This window comes from Zophobas morio, unplaced genomic scaffold, assembly GCF_036711695.1.
Source record: "Zophobas morio isolate AGI-343-1 ecotype UQ-CSIRO unplaced genomic scaffold, CSIRO_AGI_Zmor_V1 ptg000329l, whole genome shotgun sequence".
In the NCBI taxonomy this organism is placed as follows: domain Eukaryota; kingdom Metazoa; phylum Arthropoda; class Insecta; order Coleoptera; family Tenebrionidae; genus Zophobas; species Zophobas morio.
In genome coordinates, this window is record NW_026972433.1 from 328,524 (window position 1) to 351,166 (window position 22,643).

At 34.4% G+C, this 22,643-nt stretch overlaps 3 protein-coding genes and 2 long non-coding RNA genes across 6 annotated transcripts; 3 read left to right on the top strand and 2 right to left on the bottom strand.

Annotated features, from left to right (window-relative positions):
* Positions 1–55: 55 nt before the first annotated feature.
* LOC135120025 (uncharacterized) lies at positions 56–1,149 on the top strand. The gene is made up of 3 exons (XR_010278472.1): positions 56–793; positions 854–1,003; positions 1,067–1,149. It is a non-coding gene; the product is annotated as an uncharacterized LOC135120025 (long non-coding RNA).
* Positions 1,150–6,796: 5,647 nt separating this feature from the next.
* LOC135120022 (uncharacterized) lies at positions 6,797–7,592 on the bottom strand. Its single transcript, XR_010278470.1, has 3 exons — positions 7,518–7,592; positions 6,925–7,006; positions 6,797–6,875 (listed from the first exon to the last, which is right to left on the bottom strand). It is a non-coding gene; the product is annotated as an uncharacterized LOC135120022 (long non-coding RNA).
* A 5,123-nt stretch (positions 7,593–12,715) lies between these two features.
* On the top strand, positions 12,716–15,113 carry LOC135120020 (uncharacterized). Of its 2 annotated transcripts, XM_064044381.1 has the most exons (15): positions 12,716–12,837; positions 12,909–12,996; positions 13,070–13,190; positions 13,255–13,347; positions 13,527–13,643; positions 13,705–13,830; positions 13,882–13,964; positions 14,023–14,139; positions 14,194–14,279; positions 14,342–14,430; positions 14,480–14,533; positions 14,605–14,689; positions 14,752–14,807; positions 14,862–14,914; positions 14,972–15,113. In XM_064044381.1, the coding sequence occupies exons 2-15, from the start codon at positions 12,955–12,957 to the stop codon at positions 15,092–15,094; spliced, it is 1,245 nt and encodes a 414-aa protein (XP_063900451.1). In that variant the 5' UTR covers positions 12,716–12,837; positions 12,909–12,954; the 3' UTR covers positions 15,095–15,113. The 2 variants fall into 2 exon arrangements, with proteins under 2 accessions (XP_063900451.1, XP_063900450.1); XM_064044380.1 differs by having other exon boundaries at positions 12,716–12,996.
* A 55-nt stretch (positions 15,114–15,168) lies between these two features.
* On the bottom strand, positions 15,169–16,534 carry LOC135120027 (casein kinase II subunit beta-like). The gene is made up of 7 exons (XM_064044386.1): positions 16,440–16,534; positions 16,315–16,389; positions 16,126–16,220; positions 15,967–16,071; positions 15,596–15,730; positions 15,424–15,543; positions 15,169–15,367 (listed from the first exon to the last, which is right to left on the bottom strand). The coding sequence occupies exons 1-7, from the start codon at positions 16,516–16,518 to the stop codon at positions 15,287–15,289; spliced, it is 690 nt and encodes a 229-aa protein (XP_063900456.1). The 5' UTR covers positions 16,519–16,534; the 3' UTR covers positions 15,169–15,286.
* Positions 16,535–16,718: 184 nt separating this feature from the next.
* Positions 16,719–18,734, top strand: LOC135120017 (ion channel TACAN-like). Its single transcript, XM_064044377.1, has 10 exons — positions 16,719–16,888; positions 16,959–17,085; positions 17,161–17,242; positions 17,290–17,417; positions 17,489–17,625; positions 17,685–17,832; positions 18,203–18,324; positions 18,382–18,447; positions 18,558–18,597; positions 18,655–18,734. The coding sequence occupies exons 1-10, from the start codon at positions 16,763–16,765 to the stop codon at positions 18,732–18,734; spliced, it is 1,056 nt and encodes a 351-aa protein (XP_063900447.1). The 5' UTR covers positions 16,719–16,762.
* Positions 18,735–22,643: the final 3,909 nt, after the last annotated feature.

A 22,643-nucleotide genomic window follows, 5' to 3' on the forward strand; every position in this document is an offset into this window, starting at 1 on the left:
ATACTTTAAGCTCTCAATAGCATATATTTCCAAGAACTCCTAAATTTTAAATCTCGAGATTTTTAGGTGTATGAGTATAAATATACACAAACCTAATCCGAACTACAACAGGCTACGAGAAGGGACAAAATGGAAATGAAATAAGTTAATTGTTACGCTTCCCTTAAGTGTATAATAGTACTTGATTAAATGTACGGCTCTACTCGTTTTGTGTAAGATTTCCCAGGACGCCAAAAAGTAGATGCCCTCCTTAAGAAAGCATCAAGTCCTAACACACCCCCTTCCTTTATTATATAATTTACTTATTAACTTAATCTCGTTATACTCAATTCAATATTCATATATCTAAACATATATTTCAATTTAGTATTCAATTTTTTTTTAGGCAAGTTTGAACCGTAGCAATTGGATTCTCAATCCGTTAGATTACCCACTACGCTAGAAAGTGGGTGCCGCCACCCTGCAACTTTTATAAAACAATTTAGAATTGCATTCAAGGGGCTTACTGATGGAATGAACTTTGGTTAACGTACAGGAGAGTTATAGGCTAGTCGGTTCAATCATGAAAATTATAGATGACAATTTGCTTTAGTTTCTCATAATGCTTTGGATTCTGCACGTTTTTATGACAGGTGGATTATCTACTGAATTTCGTTCAGCATCGTCTACGCCCATAACTTCCTTAAAAAGAGCTCTCAACCATATTGTCTCTTTATTGTTATACCAACAGTTATAAGTACGGCATAGGTGGAGAGGACCGTATGTTTTTGTAAGACTGACTGCACGTAAACCGGTCCATTATTTGCTTAGTCTCTGCAACTATTGCCTTCTATAAAGTTGCCATGTTTTTTAGAATGACCTCTAGAATGATCTTAACGGTTCTTGGTGCCATCTAAATATCTTACAACTTATTTAGTAAAATACAATTTGCTCTCGAAGGTCTCTTTGCTTTCCTTAATGACGTCCCCACTGCAAACAACAAAGAGTCTGACCTGGATATAGGGTGTCAATAAGTTCTCTTTGAGGTATACTAACCATCAGTTCATTTTTTTTAATCACCATCTAGGAGAACAAGGAGAAGGCTAGAACAACAAGAACGGGAGATGCACTTATCATAGGCAATCAAGCAACTTTTGTAAACCTTTATAAAAGGTTTACAAAACATTGTATGTTCGTTTAGAATCGATAATTACCATATTTGTATACAATAATAACATAAATTCTGCTATAGTACTAAAGACTGTTTTTTATTGAATTATCCTAAGGTTATTATGTCTGTGCGATATAAATTTTTTTAAGTTTGTTTGTTTATTTTTGTTACTAATGAAGTCATCTATATATTTTTCTATAATGGATATTCTGTACTTGCTTAGTACTAATTTAAATATAAAAACCCGGGAAGGTCTTATTAAGAATTTTTGTCTTCGTCCTTATAAGCTTTATTCATAAAGGCAACTAAACACTCTTTTACATAAAATATAAGCGCGATAAGCTCACCATTCAGTAGTCATTATGACACTAAACTAAATCAGTGCATTGTTTAATTCCTTCTGTGTTTAGATAACAAACTTAAGTAATTTTTGACGCATGAAACTGCCCTCAAATTAGCCCTCCGCAATTTTTCTATGTAAATCACCTTCTGTGTAGAAGGAATGTACTAACCATTCGTTAGGATTTAATGTGGAGTCCACTTTTTGGCGTGGTGGGAAATATAACACCGTCTACATCAAGTTGCATCTCACAGTTTTACCTGATAATAATCTTCTCAATAAACCCGAGCAAAATTCTGGGTGAAATAAGTGCTTAATATATTTTAATACTACCGTCAGAATTACTGTTAACTTCTAAAACCCATTCACAACATTTTTTTTCTTCCTTATGAAATATGGCGGGAGCCCAAGATTAAGTTTTAATACGAAAACCGAATTTGGTTTATTAGCTTGAGGGTATTCTTTTTCATATTCATTGTACAGAGCCTCTTGAAAAGTCCTAAGCAAATTTAAGTCGCGAGTATTTTTAGTTATGGCTTCTAATAATAGCATTGTATCAATACTGTCAAATAACTTTTCTTTTTGTAATGAAGTTATTTATCCGTTTACTTATTATGTCGTATTAAACTTTTGCCGTACACTTTTCCCCCCTTCAAAGTTGTCGAAGTTCGGTAAGTTATCTTAGGTGTTTGTTCGTCCTGCGATATAATATCTTTTAATTTGAAGTGTTAAAATGAATCACGCAGTTATATATTTGTTTTTTTAATTAATAATAAAGCATATTATCCATTCTATTTACTTCCTTTTAATCTAATGTTTATAAGGAACTAGTTTTATGTGCACGTGTAAAGCTTCCTTTATAATAATGGAAGAAGCTTTTGCTTTTCAGTTGTTGATCTCTTATTCCCTGTCCCTGCGAAGCAGATACCGTTGGTCTGTTTTTATTGAGTAGTTATTATTACCATCAGAGTTTTTGCTTCGAACGACGCATCTTTTTTTACAATTGTTGAACGATAGATAGGTATGTTTTTTGGCAAATAGCTTTCCCCAATTATTGACTAATGATCTACATAGATCAGATAAAACGTCCTGCCAAAGAGGACTTTATATGAATGTGCATTATCAGCCTTAAAACAATGTATATATGTGTTAAAACCAACAACGTCGCCTTTTTTGGACCGTTCTTCTTTTCAAATATATATTATTATTAAAAGTTTTTTAAACAAAAATTTGATATTTCATGGGCAAATGTTAAGGTGTAGAAGACGTTGCCATATCGCCTAATAAATAAGCAGATAATAGTAGTGGTTCGCCTCACAGCTATTTTGGGGGTCTAGAATCGAAAATCCTGAAGAGACTTAGTTGTTCTTTTAAGCTACACCATTTAATTGTGGTATATAGGGAGCATATGCGTCAATGCCACCCTAATTTCGTAAAAAATAGACAAAAACTCTTCTTTATCAGCACTACAGTGTTTTGAGGTACCATGTATTATTGGTTAATAATGGTATTAACAATGCGAGGAGCTCCACGAGGGCAAAACGAGGGGGCTATAGGGAAAGAAATTCGATTTCCTGGGCTACATTACGCTTACTTTTTCAGATGTACTATTTCATTCGTGATCTGGTGCATAAAAAAAAGATAGAACAATATATGAATGTAGTAGCAGTACGTCGTAGGCTCCCGTGGTCATCTGCCCTAGTACTAATTAAACTTTTGATGATTAATTTTAAAGATCGGAAGGGTGGAGTTCCTCTCATTGTAGGTATGTAAAGTGAGGGTTTAACGCTTGAGGGCGCATCATTAATTGGTGTTATAAAAGGCCTGACATGCACACACCTTTTTTTCCCCCTAGCCCTTCCTACTATTCTTTTTAACGTGATCAACTCTTACCTTGAGGACCGCGTCTTTGATATAACGAGTGGGCGATGCGCGCTTACCCCTAAGACCACTAACAGCTGGAGTCCCATAAGGAGCACTTTGCGCTTTATCTACGCTACGTGCCACAACCTGACGAACCCCCAAACGCGGATGGTACGGCAATTTACTCCCCGTCAAAGTCACCTGCCCTACTGCGCCAGCATCCGCATTACCTAGTGATTCTTGCCAGTTGATGAAACCGTTGGAAATTTACTATTAATGCGGAAAAAAGCAAAACCCTTTTTATCACAAAGAAGCGCTCTACACCACTACCGCCGCTGAAATTGAAAATTATGCAATTCCTTGGCGCCCTCCGGCGAAGTACCTGGTGTCATTATTGATAGCAATCTCTCGTGGCGACCGCACGTAAACTATAGCGCGGCAAAGGTCAAGACGGTGGTTCAGTTCTTTACCCTTTACTTTGTGCTTGAAGCAAATTCTCGCTACACTACAAACGAATTATATTTGTTGTGCATCCGACCGATCCCGACATACGCGTCTACTGCCCGGGCGACTTTCGGCAATAGTCTCTTGGCTTCAAGTGAGACAAAATAAGCTGCTACCCCTTATGACAGGCGCGCCTTGGTTTGTTCACAGACCTCCAGATTGAACCTCTGGGTAACGTTTTTTTCGACGCAATGCTATCGCCACCTACGGTCGACTCAGTCAACACATCAAGCGGCCACTAACAGGAGAGGTCAACTACGAAATTTGGGCTAGCGCATGATATCGCCGATCGCGCAATGGACTCTAAATATATAAGACGGGTCAGGGGTAGAATTATAATTTAATACATTTATATATACGAGATTGCTTTAGCACAAGCTTAAAGCTAACGTGTACAATATCACCCTGCTGAGTGCTCGTAAATTCGATGTTTTCCTTTATGACCCGATCGAGCACCAGGAAATATCATTAATATAAAAGAAACATAGTTCTTCTTCTTTGCGTTTTTGTTTGTTTAAGGTTTGTGGGTTGTGCTCCTCAGGCAACTCGAATATTATCAAATTAATCATTACAACGTTTTTGTATTTACGTTAAACCTATATTATACTTTTTGTTTATTTATAATATATAGTCCTTGGAAATCTTAAGCTTGTAAAATAGACATCGCAGAAAACATATATCTATCTTAAATATATGGAATCTTACTTAAGTTGTAATTACCTTGTAAACTACTAAGAGTACTGCAGTCCCTTCGCCAGACTAATAGTTCAATATATCTCACTATAAATTTCTGTTGCAAAACATATAATTTTTTTTAAAAGAAGGAAAAATTTTCATTACCAACTTTAATTATAGATATTTTACAACTTCCTTTAGTTACCTGAATAGCTCAAACACAATAGGAAAGCCTTTAAAAAGTTCATTATTTGGTTAAACATTTTAAGTATTTTTTTGTTTTAGGTTTTTTGTACTTCTTAAGTGAATTATATTTGCTTTGATAGGGATTAAGAGGCAAGATAAGCTTGAATGCAGGTAGAGTCTTGTTTCGTAAAAAAACAATATTTGAGGCGCGTCTTTTGAACATAACGGACTCTTGTCCGCTACCCATAACTTAAGCACGGATGTCTTGTTACGAGTGTAAATTAATAAGTTCTGCGAAGAAACGCCACATAAAGGAGTAGAAACTACGTCTTACTTATATGCTGTTTTGATATTACTGTTTAATACTTTAACGAGCATTCTCGGGCTACATCGATCGGTAATATACTCATAAATTCAGTTAAAGAAAGCTTTAATTTATAGTCACTTGTTTGATTACTATGTTTGGGCAAGTCATAAGGTTCTCGGCTTATTGCAAAGCAAGGCGCTTAATAGGGTGTAAATCCAAATTAAGTTTTTGCTCTTAGAAAGTAATTATTGAAAAATTTTAGTGCCTAAGAATATGTACTATTATAAGATAACCAATTGTATATACGAAATTGTTTTTATATTAGTTAGTATAGCCAGTAACAGTCAGTACTTTGTATAGAGCTAGATCTACAAGTGTAAGTCTTGTAGGCGACGTGTTAAGAATTAAAAACCTTAACACTGCCAGTGGCAGGTCACATACATACCAACGTAAAACCAATGCTTACAGCCTTAAAGATATTCGGGGTTTGCTGTTTATTATTTCTTTTTTAACTTTCTAAAAGAAAGTTCTTTTAATATAAATGATAGTTTTTTACGAGTGGTGTTGTTACTCAAAGTTTCAGGATCTGGTTTTTTCATAGATTTATCAGATGGTTCAGGCGTGACAAAGTCTTTTAGCTCATGCTTTTTATAAACAAAGTTATTTAGATTTTCAAGTCGTTCCTTATTTTTTTCTAACAAGGAAACTGAAAGTGATAAGGCATCTGTAAAATTCTGAAGTTTTTTAATTTCATAAGTCTCTGGAGGTATTGGCTTCTCAGGTGAAACAATGATATTAATATTGTTATTTATATAGAAAGTTTTGAAGTTTAAATCCTCGTTTTCTACACCACCACTTTCAAACTCTCTATCCGAGTCACTACTATAAAAAGTTTCTTCTTCTGTAGAGCTAATTTCACTGCAGCTAGGAGAAATTATATCCAGATTTTTATCAGTTAAATAATTGGAAAGTTTATTTAATATTTCTATAGAGTTTGGGGATTTCGTTTTATTTACAAAGGTAAAGTCGTTTCGAAAATTTTGAAAGTGGGAGAGTAGTACTTTAAAATTACTGTAAAAATATCGCCGACTTTTGGTAGGAGAGCAATCCAAAGGAGATAGCTCCACAAACCCTGAACGCATTTTAATAGACAACCTGATTAATTGTAAGGAGTGTTTTAGAAAGATATATCCTCTTTTTAGCAGACCAATAAAAATATTTTTCTAACTCTACTTAAGAGTATATAGACTATAAAGTATTTATAAGAGTGTCACTTTTATGTATTTTTAATGCACACAAAATTCGCGCTTAAGTTTAAATTTGCCTTAACTTCGTTATTTCTTCAAGGCTCAGGAACTGCCGTTTTATTGTCACAAATATTATTTAGTTCAGCTCCGCCATATTAGACCATTCTAAATAAATTCAATACTTAGTCTTACCTTTTCACAAAAAAGCAACGGACTATTTACAGCGAAGGATAGCTAAAACATGGCAGATTTATATACTTTTGGTTAGAGTTATTGCTAAATAAAATATACACAAAGCTTTCCGCTTAATGGTACTACATACTCCTGCCTACGCAGGCATGGGCGTACTGTACGAGGCTTAAGTTCTCTGCTCTTATACTGTATTAATGATCGCAGAAAAACTTAAAGTTTTTACTAACCTAGTCAATAAAGGAAACCTTTAACAAGTTCCTACACGGCTTTTACTAAGAATTTATAGGAAACACTCAGTAATAAATATAGAACCTTATTTTAGAGCCATCTTTTATTTTGTACTGGCCCAAAGTTCCGCATTTTAGTTCCACGTAATTTGAAAGCGTTAACATCTGTCTTTCTATATCAATTCTTAAAAAAAATTTGTAACTGTAGTCTTTTTAGGCAAACGTTAGCTGACCTGCAAATGCGATAAACTGTTTGTTTAAGTTTAAGGACTGTATCCGTGGTGAAGACATTAACTGTAAAACAGGAGCTGATGTCTTATGTAAACACTGGAATTAGAAATTTTTAAAAAAAATAAATTAAACAATAATAATAGTTTATGGTGGCCAATGCCTTTCGTTATATAACATAGCAATACTTATGATCGGTACTATAACAATAGTTATTAAAGATCTTTTGCCTTTGTCACTCTTAATAATTAACATGATAAGAGTTTATAATCGGTTTATAAAAAATCATACAAAAATATATATTAAAGTTGTAAGACGGGGGGAAGCAGTAAGTTGTTTTTATCTTTTAAAAAATTTAAACTTAAAAAAAACGCTCTAAAAACCGTAATAACTGTTTAAGAAGGGCGAAACTAAATTGCTAGTTACTAGTAGAAATCTGCAAAGCTATTTGTGTCGTTAATATATTTTTTCAGCAAAAATAATTTATTTTACTTTAATTCTTCTTATCCAGACTACAAGTACTTAATTTTAGAAGTAACAGGGGCCAATTTTTAAGTTATGCTTTATATTAAATAAATACACATCAAAGGAGCTGGACCTATTAGCTAATTCAAAGGCTACCAACCCATTACTTAACCTTCTTAGACAAATTTAAGGGTACTGTATTACTTTCCAGACTTGAACAAGAGTGAAACTTACAACCAAATTAAAAAAAAGAAGTTAAGAACATTAGAACTACCTTACGAAGTTATATAGTGAGGTTTGCTTGGGTATGCGGTTGGCAAGAGGGTACAAATCAGTAGATTCAAATTATTTAACCCTTTAACGTCAAAACTTTGGGGCTTAAAAGAGATTTGTTTTACGTTCACTGGTAACTAAATTAACCACTTTTTTGTTTTGATGGTAGCTGCCGAACCGTTAGAACATGGTATTCCAACTTACCAGAGATTGTTTCAGAGACAGAGCCTGTAGTTTAGGTCATTTTCCTTAGACTATTTTTGCAACTTGAACTTAGGCAACAAATGGTTAAACATAGTAACCTGTAACCTGTAAAGAGGTAAGGATCTTTTAGTTAAAGACTTATTTCATTTGGGAGCTAAAAAGAATAAGGCAGCAATTTTTTGATTCTGCTAACCTTATTTCAGCATTTTTATCTGGTACTGTTGAGCAATGCATCATACAACTTGCAGGTTGAAAGAGGGGTGAAGAGCACAACTAAAACCATTTTACTATAAAATTTAGATTTAAGATTTTATAAATTTCAAGAAAACTTCTTAAGTCTTTTAAAAATTTATTTTTACTTTCCTTAGAAAATCAATATATCTTTCGCGCATTTTGTAGGTTTTCTTTAAGTGAAGGTTCTTTTACAGTACTAATAGCATAAGTTAGCTGCTCTTTTAAGCTGGTGTAATGTAACTTAGAGCTAATTGCTATTTCATTGATTATTGCGAAACATCTTCTCTTAGCAGTCAAGTCCCCTTATCACTATGTTACACAGTGATTACATATAACGTTACTTCTAAAAGGATGGTTTTAGAATAATGAAATTAAGGGAAGTGTTATTTTTAATATATCTACATATACAACTTTTATTTAAATTAATTAATAAAAACTGGTCATCTTAACACATAGAACAGGATAAAACTAAAAATGAAACAAAAACTGTTATAATCGGGCACAAGTTTTTACTTCCAATGCCTAATTTCCAATTACCCTGGGTCAACTCTTAGATAAAAAAGGCATGCGCCCGGTGGGAAGCTTCTCGATTCGCGTCTTGTGTTTCGTTATATATGATCTCGCTTTTGTTCTTTTTTAACCTTCTTGTCTTCTAAGTTTCGTTCGTAGTTTTATAAGCTAATTCTCTCTCTTTTTGTATAGTATTATTTTTTTATATTAAAGCACTTAATAGTTTATTTTACAATTTAATTATTCTTTTATTTTTAAGTTTGTAACTTAGACTTGCTTTTAATATCTTCATGGAGCCCTACGGCTTTTAAATCGAAACAAACTCGGGCTTTTAAAAACACGAAAAAGCACATATATTGTTATAATCCAAGCAAAGATTATAACGTTATATAATATTAAAAAGCGCCAAACTAACCTAAATTAACTTAATAAAAACAGAGTAACGTAGCAATAATAATAAACAAAACCAACTCAAGACTGAAGGATATACATCAGCATTATAAAAAAAAAAAAAAATTAAGGGTAAAACTGGGTTTAAAAAAATTATTACGAACAACTGAGAGTTAAGGGAAAATAGTCCGAGTTAAAAAATCAAGACAAAAAGTAAGGCCTTAACTAATAGAACAACCAATTCTAACATGTTTGTTTTTTCAAGATTGCTATATCATTTACGGTCACTCATACTCTTAAATTCTAAATCTTCATACTATTAATAAATATGAACTTGTTTAATTCCACGCTACCTTGTTGAGTTAAAAAAATTTATTTTAAAAATGCATCATATACAGTAGGAAAAAAGTTTCGGAAGCGTATCAGCCATGTTTTTCAAAGTAAATATTTTACATTGTAGTTTTGCGCTCTTGTGATTGTATAACAATAAAGCGCAATACCGATGTCGTAATTTTTTAAATGAAGCATTATTATTTGATTACAATTAGCTTTTAAAAAAAACGTTGTTTTATAGTGCGCTGATTTTACAATACTCAACATACAAGTCAAACCTGTTAAAAAAGGCCTAGTTTATAATTATTAACGCAAATTGTCATAAACATGTTGACATGTCAGATCCTTTTCATAAAGTACTTTTATCAATAAAGTGAGTCGTGTTCATTTCTATTAGCTTTTTTGCTTGTTTGCTTGCGTGTGAGCCTCGTGTAAACCTGTGCTTGTTTAAAAGAGCTGAAAAATTTACATATTAGCGTTCAAAGGTTTAAATACCCCTAAAAAAGCCTAAAACAACCAATTATAATCGCATAGTGTTCTCGAACCACTTTTCAATATTAACATATGTTTACAGTTGACACACGGAAGACTGCAGTTTAAATATTAATATAACTCGTAAAGAGACGTATGGCAGTTCAAAATAAATACGTGCAGTAATTTAAAAACTTTGTAGGCCCCCTAAACATTTTGATGCCCTCTTTATTGTGAGTGAAACGTTTATTCTGGCGAATCATTCACTCGCATGAACGCACTGGCACGGGTGTAATGTTATTACTTCTAGCAAGGCACTATCACAAGTAATGACTATAAAAAACGTAAATATATTAATATTTCTTAGAAGATATATATAAAAGAAAAATAGGTTGCCCCTTTATACCACAACTCCTTCCTCGCAGAAGATAGAGCAGAAAAAATAACTTCTACGGGGTGCTCTTTAAATTAATAGACTCACGTGACTAATACCATAACGAAGTCAAATAAATTTCCCAAAAAGCTAAAAGTCCTTCGCGAGTTGGATCTCCAGTAAACAGCTGATAAACTTATAGCTAAGTCCTTATAAAGTAGTTTTTATAAAAACTCTAGGGCAAGCACGTCAGTGGCATGCCGATATTTTATAGTTTACGGCGAAAGTTGATAGCGTTCAGAGTTTTATGATCACTAGCTACGTGTGCCAAATCTCTTTTTTAAATAAGTCTACAACCTCTCCTATCCCCACTTTTTTGCGATTTCTCTTGTAGGTAACAAAATTAAATACCGAAAAATTGTACCTCTTTCTGATGGGTTTACGTAATGAGAATAACAACTAGTTATAAACGAGTAATTACTTTACGTAGCTCAATTATTGTATAGCAACTCAGTCTACTTTTCAAGATATTATTGTTCTTTTTTAAAAAATAAGCGTTACTCAATTCCGATTGTTAAATTTTCGAATGAATTGCTCTTAATTTTGGTAACTAACTTATTGAGTGCCTCGGTTATCCAAACTACGACGTAATAATAGTCTGTTCACCTAAAATAATAAGTGTAGAAGTTTCCTGCTAATACAATTCATTACTCTGCGAGAATGGGTCATTTTAAGTTTAATAGGAAAATCCTTTTTTATATTTCCCTTCTTTTCAAATTCCTGAGAGTGGAAAAGGAACCCCTAATTGAAGCGATAAAAGCGCTCGTGCTGTTCGCATATTTCAGTTGGCTTGACTTTAGAGCGACGCCTTTACTGCATTTAATGCTTTTTTTGTCAGCCAGGTGGGCCAGTTAATTAGCGTGCCATAGATATAAATAAAGGTAGCGCCCCCTCCCCCCCTAGTACCTAGTAGTAACAGGGGAGTTATTTTTCCTGCATTGTTTCCTGCGTGGAACGTGTTGTGGTATAGGGGGCCGCCTGATTGCCGTATTACATATGCTGTAGTTCGTTATTGAATTTATTACATTTATTCCTACCTTAGGGTATACGTATATCTATGCTTTTGTAGCCACTGCCTGCGGTAGTGTCATTCTAGGTATAACATATTCGCTAAGCCATCTACGTCTTCCGCGGAAGCTCTGGCAGATATCCGGTCCTGGAGCTTTTACAACTAGAAGACTTGAATGCAAACAATAAAAGAAAGCAATATCTTTTTACCGCTTTGTTAAGGCTACAAAAACTACGAACTAGTCTACTTTTTTTTAAGTTATACGTATGATTTAGAAATTTAATTTTAACGTGAACTAAGGAGTTTTGACCTTATCACAGCGTTACATTTTACAGACTATCCAAGGATGGAACCATTTAAAGTTCTTACTTAACCTAATAAGTTTATCGTCCAACTTAACAAAGATGCACCGAAGATCGCCTTTTTCTTTTTTTAGAGGTAACTAAGAAATATATTAAAATTTCCTGGCTTAAGCCAAACACTTTTCTCAAGTCAACATAGAAAGATACTATTGTTATTTTAATTCCGAGTTATTTTTAGTCGATTCACACATAATTATTAATGTTATTATGGTTATTATTAGTATTAAAAATAAAACTGTTAGAAGTGCTATTTCTCATATATTTAGTATTGGTTTCATTACTACTACATTAAGTATTTATTTTATTTTTTTTTTTAATTTTTGTTCTTCCTTTTATTATTGGAGTTTTTGCTAATATTTAAGGTTACCAACTAAGAAGGTTGAAGTTTAGACAGAGACTTTCTTTTCATCGCTGTCGTCGAACTTCATAGGGCTAGTTGTTGTTCCTTTAGCCTTTTAAAATCTTGGCTTGCAAAGAGTTCTATGTTAATTTTTATTGGATTTATTTGCTAACCGTTAATGGTAGCTAGTAAAATTACTTTTTGGTGGCAGGCCTTTCTCCTTTATTTTTTAAAGAGAGTAAACATTTATTTACAAAATAATCTGAACTCCTTGAGCCACAAAAAAAATCTTATACAAAAAAATTGGAATAGACTTTTTGACTTAAAAGATTAAATGCTATTAAATAAATCAATAACTTGTAATAATTATTAATAAGTCGCAGTTCCTTAACTATGAAACGCAATTACTTGCTGTAAGGTGATTAAACTCTAAATAATAGGTTTTCGGCAGTGGTCGATACCGGATTGTCTTTTCTCTATACTCCTGTTTATGGGTAAGGTAGTAAAATAATTGTAACAGAAAGTTAAGCTACTGAATAGTTTAAAACTAGATTAAGGCCAGAGATAATAAAAATTCTCTACAAACTAATAGAATACTAGGGGACTAAATTGAGACAAAATAAATGTTTACTTTAGAAAAGGCAGTAAATTAAGCCTTTTCATAGTTCTTACTTGCCCAATATCTTGTCGTTATTTTCTGATATTACAAACCGCGTTAGTGACCAAATCCTTGCCTGTTTACCCCAGTATAGTGAAAACAGTTAATTAATACTCCCTTTAACAAGTTGGGCGTTTTTTGTATAATATTGGAATTGTTCTCGCTTTTTAAAAGGATTGGTTAGGACTGAGAGCGCTGGAAAATCTCTTGCAGTGTATTTGTAGTTATACTGTGTGGTAGTACTTTACTTGTGGCAGTATTGACGTACACAACTAATTATAAACATACAAAAATTATATTTGCATAGTTTCTAAAAATTACTTTAACCTAAAGTTAATTTTTTTAACTAAGTAATGAAAAAATTTAAAGTGGAGAAAAGTTCTGGAACCAAAAAGGTTTGGCTCTATATCCTTAACTTTTATTAGTAACTTTTTTATTATAAGTGCGCAACTTACTCTTTTTTGTTAGGCCAAAGTTGATATATCCCCTTCCGTTTTAAAGGAGACCTTAAAGCACGTTCATAAATTATGTGAAGAAGAAGCTGCTAAGTCTTCTGACAAGTTATCTAGTCGAACCTACCTCGCTGAGGGTCACTTTTATAACTCTAATTTCTGGAGTGCCAACTTATTTTATATCGTTGCAAATTTTATAAGAGAATTATCGAGAGGTGAAAGAAATGGATAAAGATGAAGTTAAAGAAGCCATTGAACAAATTGCGATACGCTGCGCGCAGGCTATTATGTCCGGTATGGTTTTTATGCTTTTAAACAGTATCTGAATTGCGTATATTGCTTGAACAGATTCTATATAATATTTTTTTTCGACTCTCTTACAGTTGAAGTGTAAACGAAGAAATTATTATCGATTCATAACACTAATTTATTTGGTTGTAAACTATTTTATGAGCTGCTACCTATTTTTGTAGGTGAGGGTCTGAGTTTTAATGTTCCTTCACGTGCTGCGTCGAATCAGTCCTACCACCCTGAACTGGACAGAATAATTTTAAAAAGCGCCTTCTCCACTCGCCCCCTAGCCAACATCGGTATTCGCTATTTTTTTGTTTTTTTCCTGCAGTGCCAGAGCCCATTACCGCAACCTGCTAGCCACCACGCGAAAGACCGCCATCACCACCAGAATCTTGGAGCTCATTCACGGGGTCGTTAGTAAAGGCATCCACGTCACCAAGCGGGATCTCTTTTATAACGACGTAAAGCTTTTTACCAAGCAAGGTTCTTTTCACCAATGCCTTTTCCTGAAATCTCCTATGATTCGAATATTAGTGGAATCCGACTGCGTGCTGGAGGATGTGGCCACGATGATCGGATGCACGAGAACCAGCTTGAATGTGGTGGCCTCCGATAAAGTTCTTTGTATATGAATAAGAGAGCCTCTTATGTCAAGTAGTAAGACAATTATACCAGGGGGTGGTAGTGGGATGCATAAATTTCCGGGATGACGGAGATTATATTGACTGCACTAAGATGGGCGTGGGTGGGAAGGCGATACCCGGCCTCGTGGATCGCATTAGCGACATTTCGGTTATTATACTCTTTTTTAAAACGGTTTTTTTTCACTCTTCATTCTTCTAAAAGGGGACCGGCCAGTTCGTGCTTTTAATAGAAAAAGATGCATCCTTTACCCGTTTGAGCGAAGATCGCTTTTACTTACAGTATCCTTGGTTTGGTCTTTACCTCTGCGGGAAGCGAATCTTGTTGTATCCTCCCTTTCGTGACGTAACAGCATTATTATAACTGCCAAGGGACAGCCGGACGTGGCAACCCGTTTATTTCTCAAAAGGGTTAAAAGTGCCCTCAAGATCCCAATACTCGGTATTTTTCTGTGCTACTTTGCGCTTCAAAGAGTTACGCGTGCTCGTAGGACTGTTTGATAGCGATCCGTACGGCCTTAAAATTCTGTCGGTGTATATGTCAGGTATAACTGCTTCGTGTGCAGTGCCGTACCACCGCACGTCTACTTTTCTCATATGCAACAACTTCGCGCAGGAAGTAAAAACATGTCCTACGATAGCGCCAATCTGACCACCTCCGACATCAAGTGGCTGGGGGTCCGTCCTAGTGACCTGGACAGGTCCCCCCTACTCGTGCTTTTGTATATATTGAGGTGTCCGCACAGTTGCCGCTCGTTGGTAGATACAAAGTGCCTAAAGAGTGCAGGCTGCCAATGACAGAACAGGACATAAAGACGGGTGACTTTATGTAAACTCATATTTTTATTCTAATCGCCTACAATTTTTTTCAAGGCAAAGATCTGCTGAAGGAAGAGTTTATTAAAAAAAATCCCTCTTGGGTAAAAGTAAGAAACGTGGCTTGCGATTGTTCCAATAGCCCTCGCCTAACTTGACCTGCAAAGGAACTAGAGTTAATGTTAAGAACGAAAGAAAAAGCAGAAATTCAGGCTTTAAGCAGTTTTGGCTTTCAATATCTTACGGAAGAATATCTGCCCAAAAAACTGCGAGAAGGTGATTGGATTTGATTCAAGTAAGAACAGTATTACGAACTAATAAAAGTGAATTATGTACAGCTTTTATTAAGAGTTTTTAAAAGTTCGCGTAGAACTGTTAGGTAATACATAAAACACGTGTCGAGTAACTTGCAAAATTGGTACAGACGACAATAGATTATAAGTTGATCAAGCCGAAATTATGACGACATAGTTCTCTGCTAGTCAGCGGTTCTCGGAATTAAGTATTTGTTTTAAATAACGTGCAGAAGATGGGTGAATTTTAAATCCAAATATACGGGGAACCTAAATTTCAAAATAATACGAAAACATAGAAGCTAAGCTTTCATAACAACGCTAACATATTTAATCAATTCGGCATCAGCTATCCGCGGATACGTAAAAGTCAGCAAGTGTGGGAACGTAGTTCCGAAGTAAGCGCCATCCAACTGTCTGTGCCGAGGAGATTTTACTCGGTAGACCTCAAAAAAAAAATAAGGCTGGTGGAGATGGAACCGCCAGCGAAGGTGGTACCTCCTTGCAACTAGGGCAGAAAATCTTAACTTTATGCTTGAAAGCACAGTCGGAAAGTCCAATGGGAAGAACGTGTTGCTTATTACAAAGAACACGAGGACAAATGCCAAAATCCCCGTCAAGATACTTTTTATACTAAATAGGTAAAGTTGTGTTAGAAGTAAAATAAATAAATTACAACTTCAGATGTTAAAAGCGAGTGAAAAAGAGGTAGCAAAGCTAAAATATGTGGTGATAGTTGACGAAAAGTAAAAGCGGTTTATACCGCTATACGATTTTTGCAAACATTCCGGTATTAAACTACTACTATTTCAAATTTTTTGAAGTTTAGAAGTAAATTGGCAGTATATAATTTAATAATAAAAATATACCATTATAGACATGCCTCGACTTGTCAGTATATATCTAGAATGAATCATCCCGTAGACCAAAAGCGCTGAACTCTCTCCCAACTTCATCTTTTCTTCATCATTAATCTAAAAAGATCTATATTTCAAAACAAGGAGCCAAATACTTTTTTATAAAAAAACCTCTAGATCCAAAATTATATTTAAAGCATGTTTAAAGTTGGGAAGAGAATCAAGCCCAGTCAGGTTAAACTGATCAATGATCCATTCTTTAGGAACTTATGATAAAAATATTATATAAAAGAGACTTGTATGACATAATTTTCATAATTTAATGATAATACAAAGAAAAATATATTAATAATAACAAACTTTCGCATAAAAACTCGTTTTCTCTCAGACTGCAAAACCAGCTTATCCAAGAAGTTCCGCTACTAAGATCCGAGTCTATATAACGGTATTTAACTTATAAAGATTATTACTGCTATAAATAAAACCTGTTGAGGAAGTAAAGTCAGAAGCAGAATCGGAATCGGAATTAAAGGAAGTTTCATCTTTACTTTTTTTCCTAATCATTATATTGAGTTCCAAACTTACGCAAGCACGGGCAAAGCGGTAGACTACAAACTTTGTACCGCTCGACAAAAAAGTAGGGCAAGAGTCTATATCTCCCCGTGGAAAAATGCTAGCGATTTTGTACTAGTGGCACGCCCTCGTACGTTCGCGCCACTTTGTCGCACCTTCTTGCTGCACCGTTTAGCTTGCGAGCTTTTTATTATAGTTTTATATGTAAGCAGAACCTACATCTTTTTTTCTCAGTATGGTAGGAAGAGCTACTAACTGTTGTAGTTATAGTGATTTACTTAACAAGCTTTCTCCAATTCTTTCCGACTCCAAGTTGAAGGAAAGTTGGAGTGCAGTTGAAATTAATTTAAGATCCTTAGACGTATCTTTATTATATATATCTCTAAGTCTACTTTATATTTTACATCATTTTACCAACTAAAAACTTTTAGAAAGCACGTTTGAGACGACAAGATCTTTTGTTGGAAGTTTCGAAGGTTGAAAAAGAAATGAACTGTCTTTTAAAGATGGCATCTATAAGTTTAAAGGGTTTTGAGTCACTTATTAAGGAGGATAAAGGTTATCATAAAATTATACTTTCGTTATTTTTTCTATTAGCTTTACCTTTAGTTTATTTAGACCTTCCTTCTTTAGTTAAGAAAGATCTCTCTTGTTTGATTAAAGAAAAGTGGAAACATTTTATGAACATCAAACGCTGTTTACCCCAAACGCCGAGGTTGAACCTTTTATTATTTTCTAAACCGACTCCAATTTTTTTTTTAGTCCTCTATTAAAACTAGTGCTTGGTGAAATAAATGTCACTTTACCTCACCTTTCCGATCGGTTTCGATACAAGTCTAACTATGAAAATTTCAAGCTGAGAATGAACATTATTGGATTACTTTTTTCCTGTAGGTACTAAGCTTTTGCGTATCATTAAGTTTTCCTTTAGTGTAGCTCTTGTCTATTTTCTTTTGCATAGTACTAGCTATATTTATAAAACTGCATCGTTTTGCGGAGGCTCTTCTGCAGGCAGCGCAAATGTGGTTTTACTTAACTTTAACTATAAGAGAACACATTCTTATTGCTAACGGCTCTAATATACGTGTCTGGTGGCTTGTATGTATTTACTTTTCGTTCATCGCTCTACTTTATAATGTGTGCTAAATATTTTTTAGCTGCACCACTATGGAACGGTGGCGACCGTTGGCCTTCTCTTAACGTGGCCGGAGGGCTTCTACTACAGGCAGTTTTCTTATCTGTTTCACATTTTTTCGAGCTATGTGGCCGTCGTGCATGTCTTGCAGTTCCAGTATCAGACCAAAGGTTGTGAATTCTTCATTTTACAAAGTGCTCGTCGTAGGCAATTCACCGCTCTCTCGACTAATATTTTTTAAAAAGCTAAGTCCTTATAATAAGGAATTTCGTATTTGTCTTTTTTACTTTGAAAAAAGGTTATACCGTAATAACTACTAAATTAATCAATCCGAGTTTTCCTAGCCAGCAAGCTTACTTAGTTACCCACGTTTTAATTGTGTCCTTGTATTTTTAAATATTATAACGGGACTACTGTGTGCAAAAGCCTTACGGTTTCAATAAAACTAAGTTGCTCAGCGTAGAATATATTTTATGTTCTGCCACATGAAGTACATACTATCACTTGTTATGACGGGAATACACATGCTCTGCCGTATAGGCTTGTACCGACTACGCGCGCTCGGAAAGGCGGACGCAATGGACATTACAGTCGAAGACGTCCGCTTAAAGGACTTGAAGGGCGCTCTTTCTCTACTTCTGCCATTTTTATTGGTTGCCCAGGTACCTAATTAAAATTATTGCTTGAGTGACTTTACGTTAATATTTTATATTGAGCAGCTTTGGCAGATTTTTCTTGGTTATGAACTATTTCAATTCTTCAAGGAAGGCTGTACGGACTGGCAGGTTTCTCTTTATATATTCTTTCTTCAGCCTAATCCTGCAATTCTTATTAAAAAACACCACCACGGGGCGTAGTAACTTTTTAACGCTAATATGTATTTTTTCTCTTGAAGGTGCCATATCTCTCTTTTTGCTCTTTTTTTCTTGGGCTTGGTACTTTTTTATTTTTTATATCTCTACGACTTCGGGCCTTTAGTGTATTTCTTGTAGGTAACATTTATGCAACCTCCGCCACAGCTTGTTCCAAATTTTTAAGGCTTCGTTATTTGGCTCGAGCGCAGTCCTCCTAGTTTTTTTTATTGAAACCTTTAAAGTTTGGAAAGATAAATAAAATCGGTTTAGTATCTTTGGTAAGGCTTGTTCAAGGGCCGCTCTCGATTTGGTGTAGCGTATACGTTATTGTGTAAAAGCAGTTTAAACTAAGTAAAGTGTATTGATCACATTTTTATATTGAAGAAGTGCAGGGTATACGATATACGAGCAACTGAATTGAACTTTAACTCTAAATTTTTTGAGAAAAATACGTTTGGGGCTCGCTTAAACGGCTCTTCGTTAACACGCTCTGTAGACTGTGAGTTAGGCAAATGAGCACCTGATATATATATATATATATATCTTGCTCGCCTTGGTAAAAAAAATCATTTTTATACTGAAAATTTTTAACCGTTTTTGCAATGTGGCCGAATAGTTTCAGGATAAAGAAAGTTTGTTATCCATTTTATAGAAAACTCTTGCACTAATGGAAGTAAAGTTTTATATTTGCTTACTTTGCTCTGTTGACGAGGTAATTAAAAGGCTGACGTCATAAAACTTGCTTAGCATTTTAAACTTTCAAGTAGTCCACTTCCTTACGCCAAAAAGACTGGTCTGCCTTGTGATAACAGTTTATTGAAATCGAGTGCTAAAGTGTATAATGTTAGCTTCTCAACCTATTCCTAAATAATTTTTTTTACATTCTATCGTGCGCTTGGCTCTTTGTTACTTTATAAAGTTTCTTTTAAACTTGCTTATAGTACAATATTGGAATAGTTCAAACTGAGTTAAAAAACTTGTAGTTAAGAAATTATATACTTCGAAATACTTTGAAGATATGAGAGCATTCTTTTCATAGCTAAACATAACGCACTTTTTTGAATTTTTGAATTTTGCCTTATTAACGTTTATAAAACGAGTAACATCCCCAATAAAATTCGCTTAAATACTTCATATTTTTTATCCTAGACTAATAGTGATCCGATGTCTTTGAGTATCAAAGGTTATAAAGCATATAATATGGAGTACCCGCAAGCGTCTCTAAGTGCTAAATGATAAATAGATAAATAAGGCCAGGTCTAAACTAACCTTATTTACATCTATTTCTTTTTATAAAATCAATGAAGTTGCTTATAAACGCCCTTCATCCATAAGTAGTTTGCAGAGCCCTTCTCCTTAGCTGCAACATAAGGATGAAAACTTGGTAGCTTACTTTAAATTAAGGCTTCTTATCTCTATGTTTCTTTCTCGTAAATAGCTAACTGTCTAACCCGAGCTGCAACAAAATCATGGGCTGCTAAAAAACAAATTCCGCTTACAGGGTGCCTACTCAACTCTTGATATACAACTCTACTCTAACACATCTTTAGTCTCCACAAGCTATCGACAAAACCAGAGCACAAAAAAAGTGTGTTACGCGCTTGTTTAGTTCCATGTAAAGGAACTCTTCTTGAATGAAGGTTTCCCCTGGGAAGGCCTTTACATCTAAGGGGAAAGTATTAAATGCTGTCTTTTCAAAGGATCCTTCCTCTTAGCGGTTATTGTTTAACTCCCCTCTTCATAATTCTCTACTATTGTCTTTGTTTTACTAGGAAACATTGTAATTTTTCCATCTTCATTTCCCCTTACCTCCATTCCTTTTGGACATTTAGACCTTGTAAACACATAGTTTCTTCCTTGCAAAGTCAAAACTTATAACATTGTACGATAGCCAGAGACCCTTCTAAACAGTTTGTAATAAGATCTCTTACCAATTGTCCATTATTCGTGTGTATTTTTCAACTATTAAAAGTTACCGTAAGAAAAGTCTATTTAAACTCAGTTATTAGTGCAACAACTCTCAAGAGCTATCTTTAAGCATTGTGAAGATGTTATGCGTACTTATCGACCAACTAAGATGCATTTATAGCATGCCAGCGTCCAATTTCCATTAATTTACAAAAAAGAGAAGATTAATTCAAATTTAAATAAGTAAATTTCCTTACTAATTACCCTCTACAGAAATAGTCGCTAAAAAATAATTTTAAAAAACTAAGAGATAATATTTCGAACAGAAAAGTCGTTTGTATATACGAAAGCAACCCTCAGTTCAATGAAAGAGATTCCGGGATATAGGGTTACTAATTTATTCATTCATTTACAAGGTTGGCATGCTAGGGTCAAGAATACAAGTCCTTTTAATTGCTTAATCTTTGTTCCCTTGTAGAAAAAAACGGAGGGCACACTCCAGGATAGGGGAAGTGAAACTTATACAGTCACCTATTATAGAGTACACAGTTCCATTGTTATTATTATATATAAAGTACTTATTAAAATTATCATTTCTTATTACTTTTATTGTTATTCTTTTCAAATTACTCTTACTATTATTATTAAAATACAAATTATTATTATCAATATAATTGGTAGTAGTAAAGAAGGAAATATTATAAGTATTGTTTGTCAGCTAAATTAGGTAGGGCCAATAGGTGCCTTTAGGTTTCCTATATTTGGTATACCACCGAAGATCGTAAGCATTTTTTCCGCATTGTTTAAATCAGTTCCGAGATAAATTCAATCTTACAGTCTCGGTGAGGATGCAAGCTCCTTATAAACCACGGGACGTTGGTTAATAAATTATCCTACAGGAGGGTTTGTAGCCTATTTAATTCTCTCATAAAAAAGTAGATCCATGCGGAAGAAATATGCGCGAGTATAGGCCCTAACATGCCTTTATATAAAAGCAGCTCGCTGCTAAGATTTAATTTGCTCTTTTTGCATAGTAGGGAGTATAAAACATTACTTGTAGTTTTTAATTTGTTAGTTAAGTAGTCTAAGTTAGCATTCCATTCAAATCTGTGATCAATAAAGTACTCCAAGATCTTAGCCTCGAGCACAAGGGGCGATCTTTATCAAATAATAGTAAGTTGCTCTCCGGGTAATTTTTCCTTCCTCGCGAAATTAGTAACACCTTGTATTATGTCGGTTTAAGTTTAAATTATTAGGCGCCAACCAGGCTTTTAAGGAGTTCCAGTATGATTTCATATATTATAAAGCCAACATTACTGCTTTAGAACTTATATAGATTGCAGTGTCATCAGCTAACTACGCAAAGGAAACAATGTTAACTGTTGGGACAACAGAAGTTATGATAGAAAAGAGCAGAGGGGCAAAAGGGAGACCTGTGGGAAACCTGAGAAAAAAGAGTACGAATTGGAGGTCGGGGTTTCTGATTTAACTTAAAATTTTCTATTTTTAAAAAAAGGGACTCAATTATTTGAAACGGGTACAAAGGAATATTATAGTTTGCCGTTTTCAGCTTTTTTATAATTTAATTCTTGGTACTTGGTAACGTGCTCAGAAAATTCAAGATCTGTTAATTGGAGGTATGACCCTTTCGAAAGCCAAACTGTACAATAGAATTTATGTCTCCATATAGTTCTGCAAACTTTTTAAAGTAAGCACTTCTGCGATTTTGGAGGCAAGATAGAAGGCTCATAGGGGTAATCTTTGACCGATTGACTGAGGATAATCGCTTTTGGAAGCGTTTTAAAGGATTTTATTATATTCCGCAATTTAACAATGTGAGTGAGTGCAGTTAATGGGTGATGTTTAAGCAATAAATTAGTTATATACCATATGAACCGCTCGCTTTTTTTGTAAAAATGTTCTTATTACTCAGTAATTTCTTCCAGTGTGGTAAGCGCTAGCGACTCATCGGGCCTTCACTCTTCACCATTGTAGGGAAAAATGGGCCAAGAGAAAAAGTTAGGGCAATTAACACTTTGAACAAAGGAATCGGCGTGGGCGCTCAGGAATTCTGCAAACAGAATAGCCTTGTTTAACGGGGGATAAACGGCGTCAACTTCGTAGTGAATCATGTATAAGATTAAGGAGGGTTTATTTTTGTTCTTTAGCCCTATAATTCACTTGTTTTAAAAGGTGTTTGTGGTTCAGGGACTTAAAAT

Bases quoted from the DNA above. Each gene is read 5' to 3' on its own strand.
- LOC135120020 (XM_064044380.1), top strand. From the start codon at position 12,955: ATGAAAAAATTTAAAGTGGAGAAAAGTTCTGGAACCAAAAAG. The intron at 13,191-13,254 runs GTCACTTTTATA...AAATTTTATAAG, and splicing joins TCGAACCTACCTCGCTGAGG to AGAATTATCGAGAGGTGAAA. The intron at 13,831-13,881 runs GTTCTTTTCACC...TTCGAATATTAG, and splicing joins AAAGCTTTTTACCAAGCAAG to TGGAATCCGACTGCGTGCTG.
- LOC135120027 (XM_064044386.1), bottom strand. From the start codon at position 16,518: ATGATTAGGAAAAAAAGTAAAGATGAAACTTCCTTTAATTCCGATTCC. The intron at 16,072-16,125 runs GTTTTTTTATAA...AGATCTTTTTAG, and splicing joins ATATAATTTTGGATCTAGAG to ATTAATGATGAAGAAAAGAT. The intron at 15,368-15,423 runs GTTAGCGTTGTT...TTTGAAATTTAG, and splicing joins ATGCCGAATTGATTAAATAT to GTTCCCCGTATATTTGGATT.
- LOC135120017 (XM_064044377.1), top strand. From the start codon at position 16,763: ATGGTAGGAAGAGCTACTAACTGTTGTAGTTATAGTGATTTACTTAAC. The intron at 17,086-17,160 runs GTTATCATAAAA...TTCCTTCTTTAG, and splicing joins ACTTATTAAGGAGGATAAAG to TTAAGAAAGATCTCTCTTGT. The intron at 17,243-17,289 runs GTTGAACCTTTT...TTTTTTTTTTAG, and splicing joins TGTTTACCCCAAACGCCGAG to TCCTCTATTAAAACTAGTGC.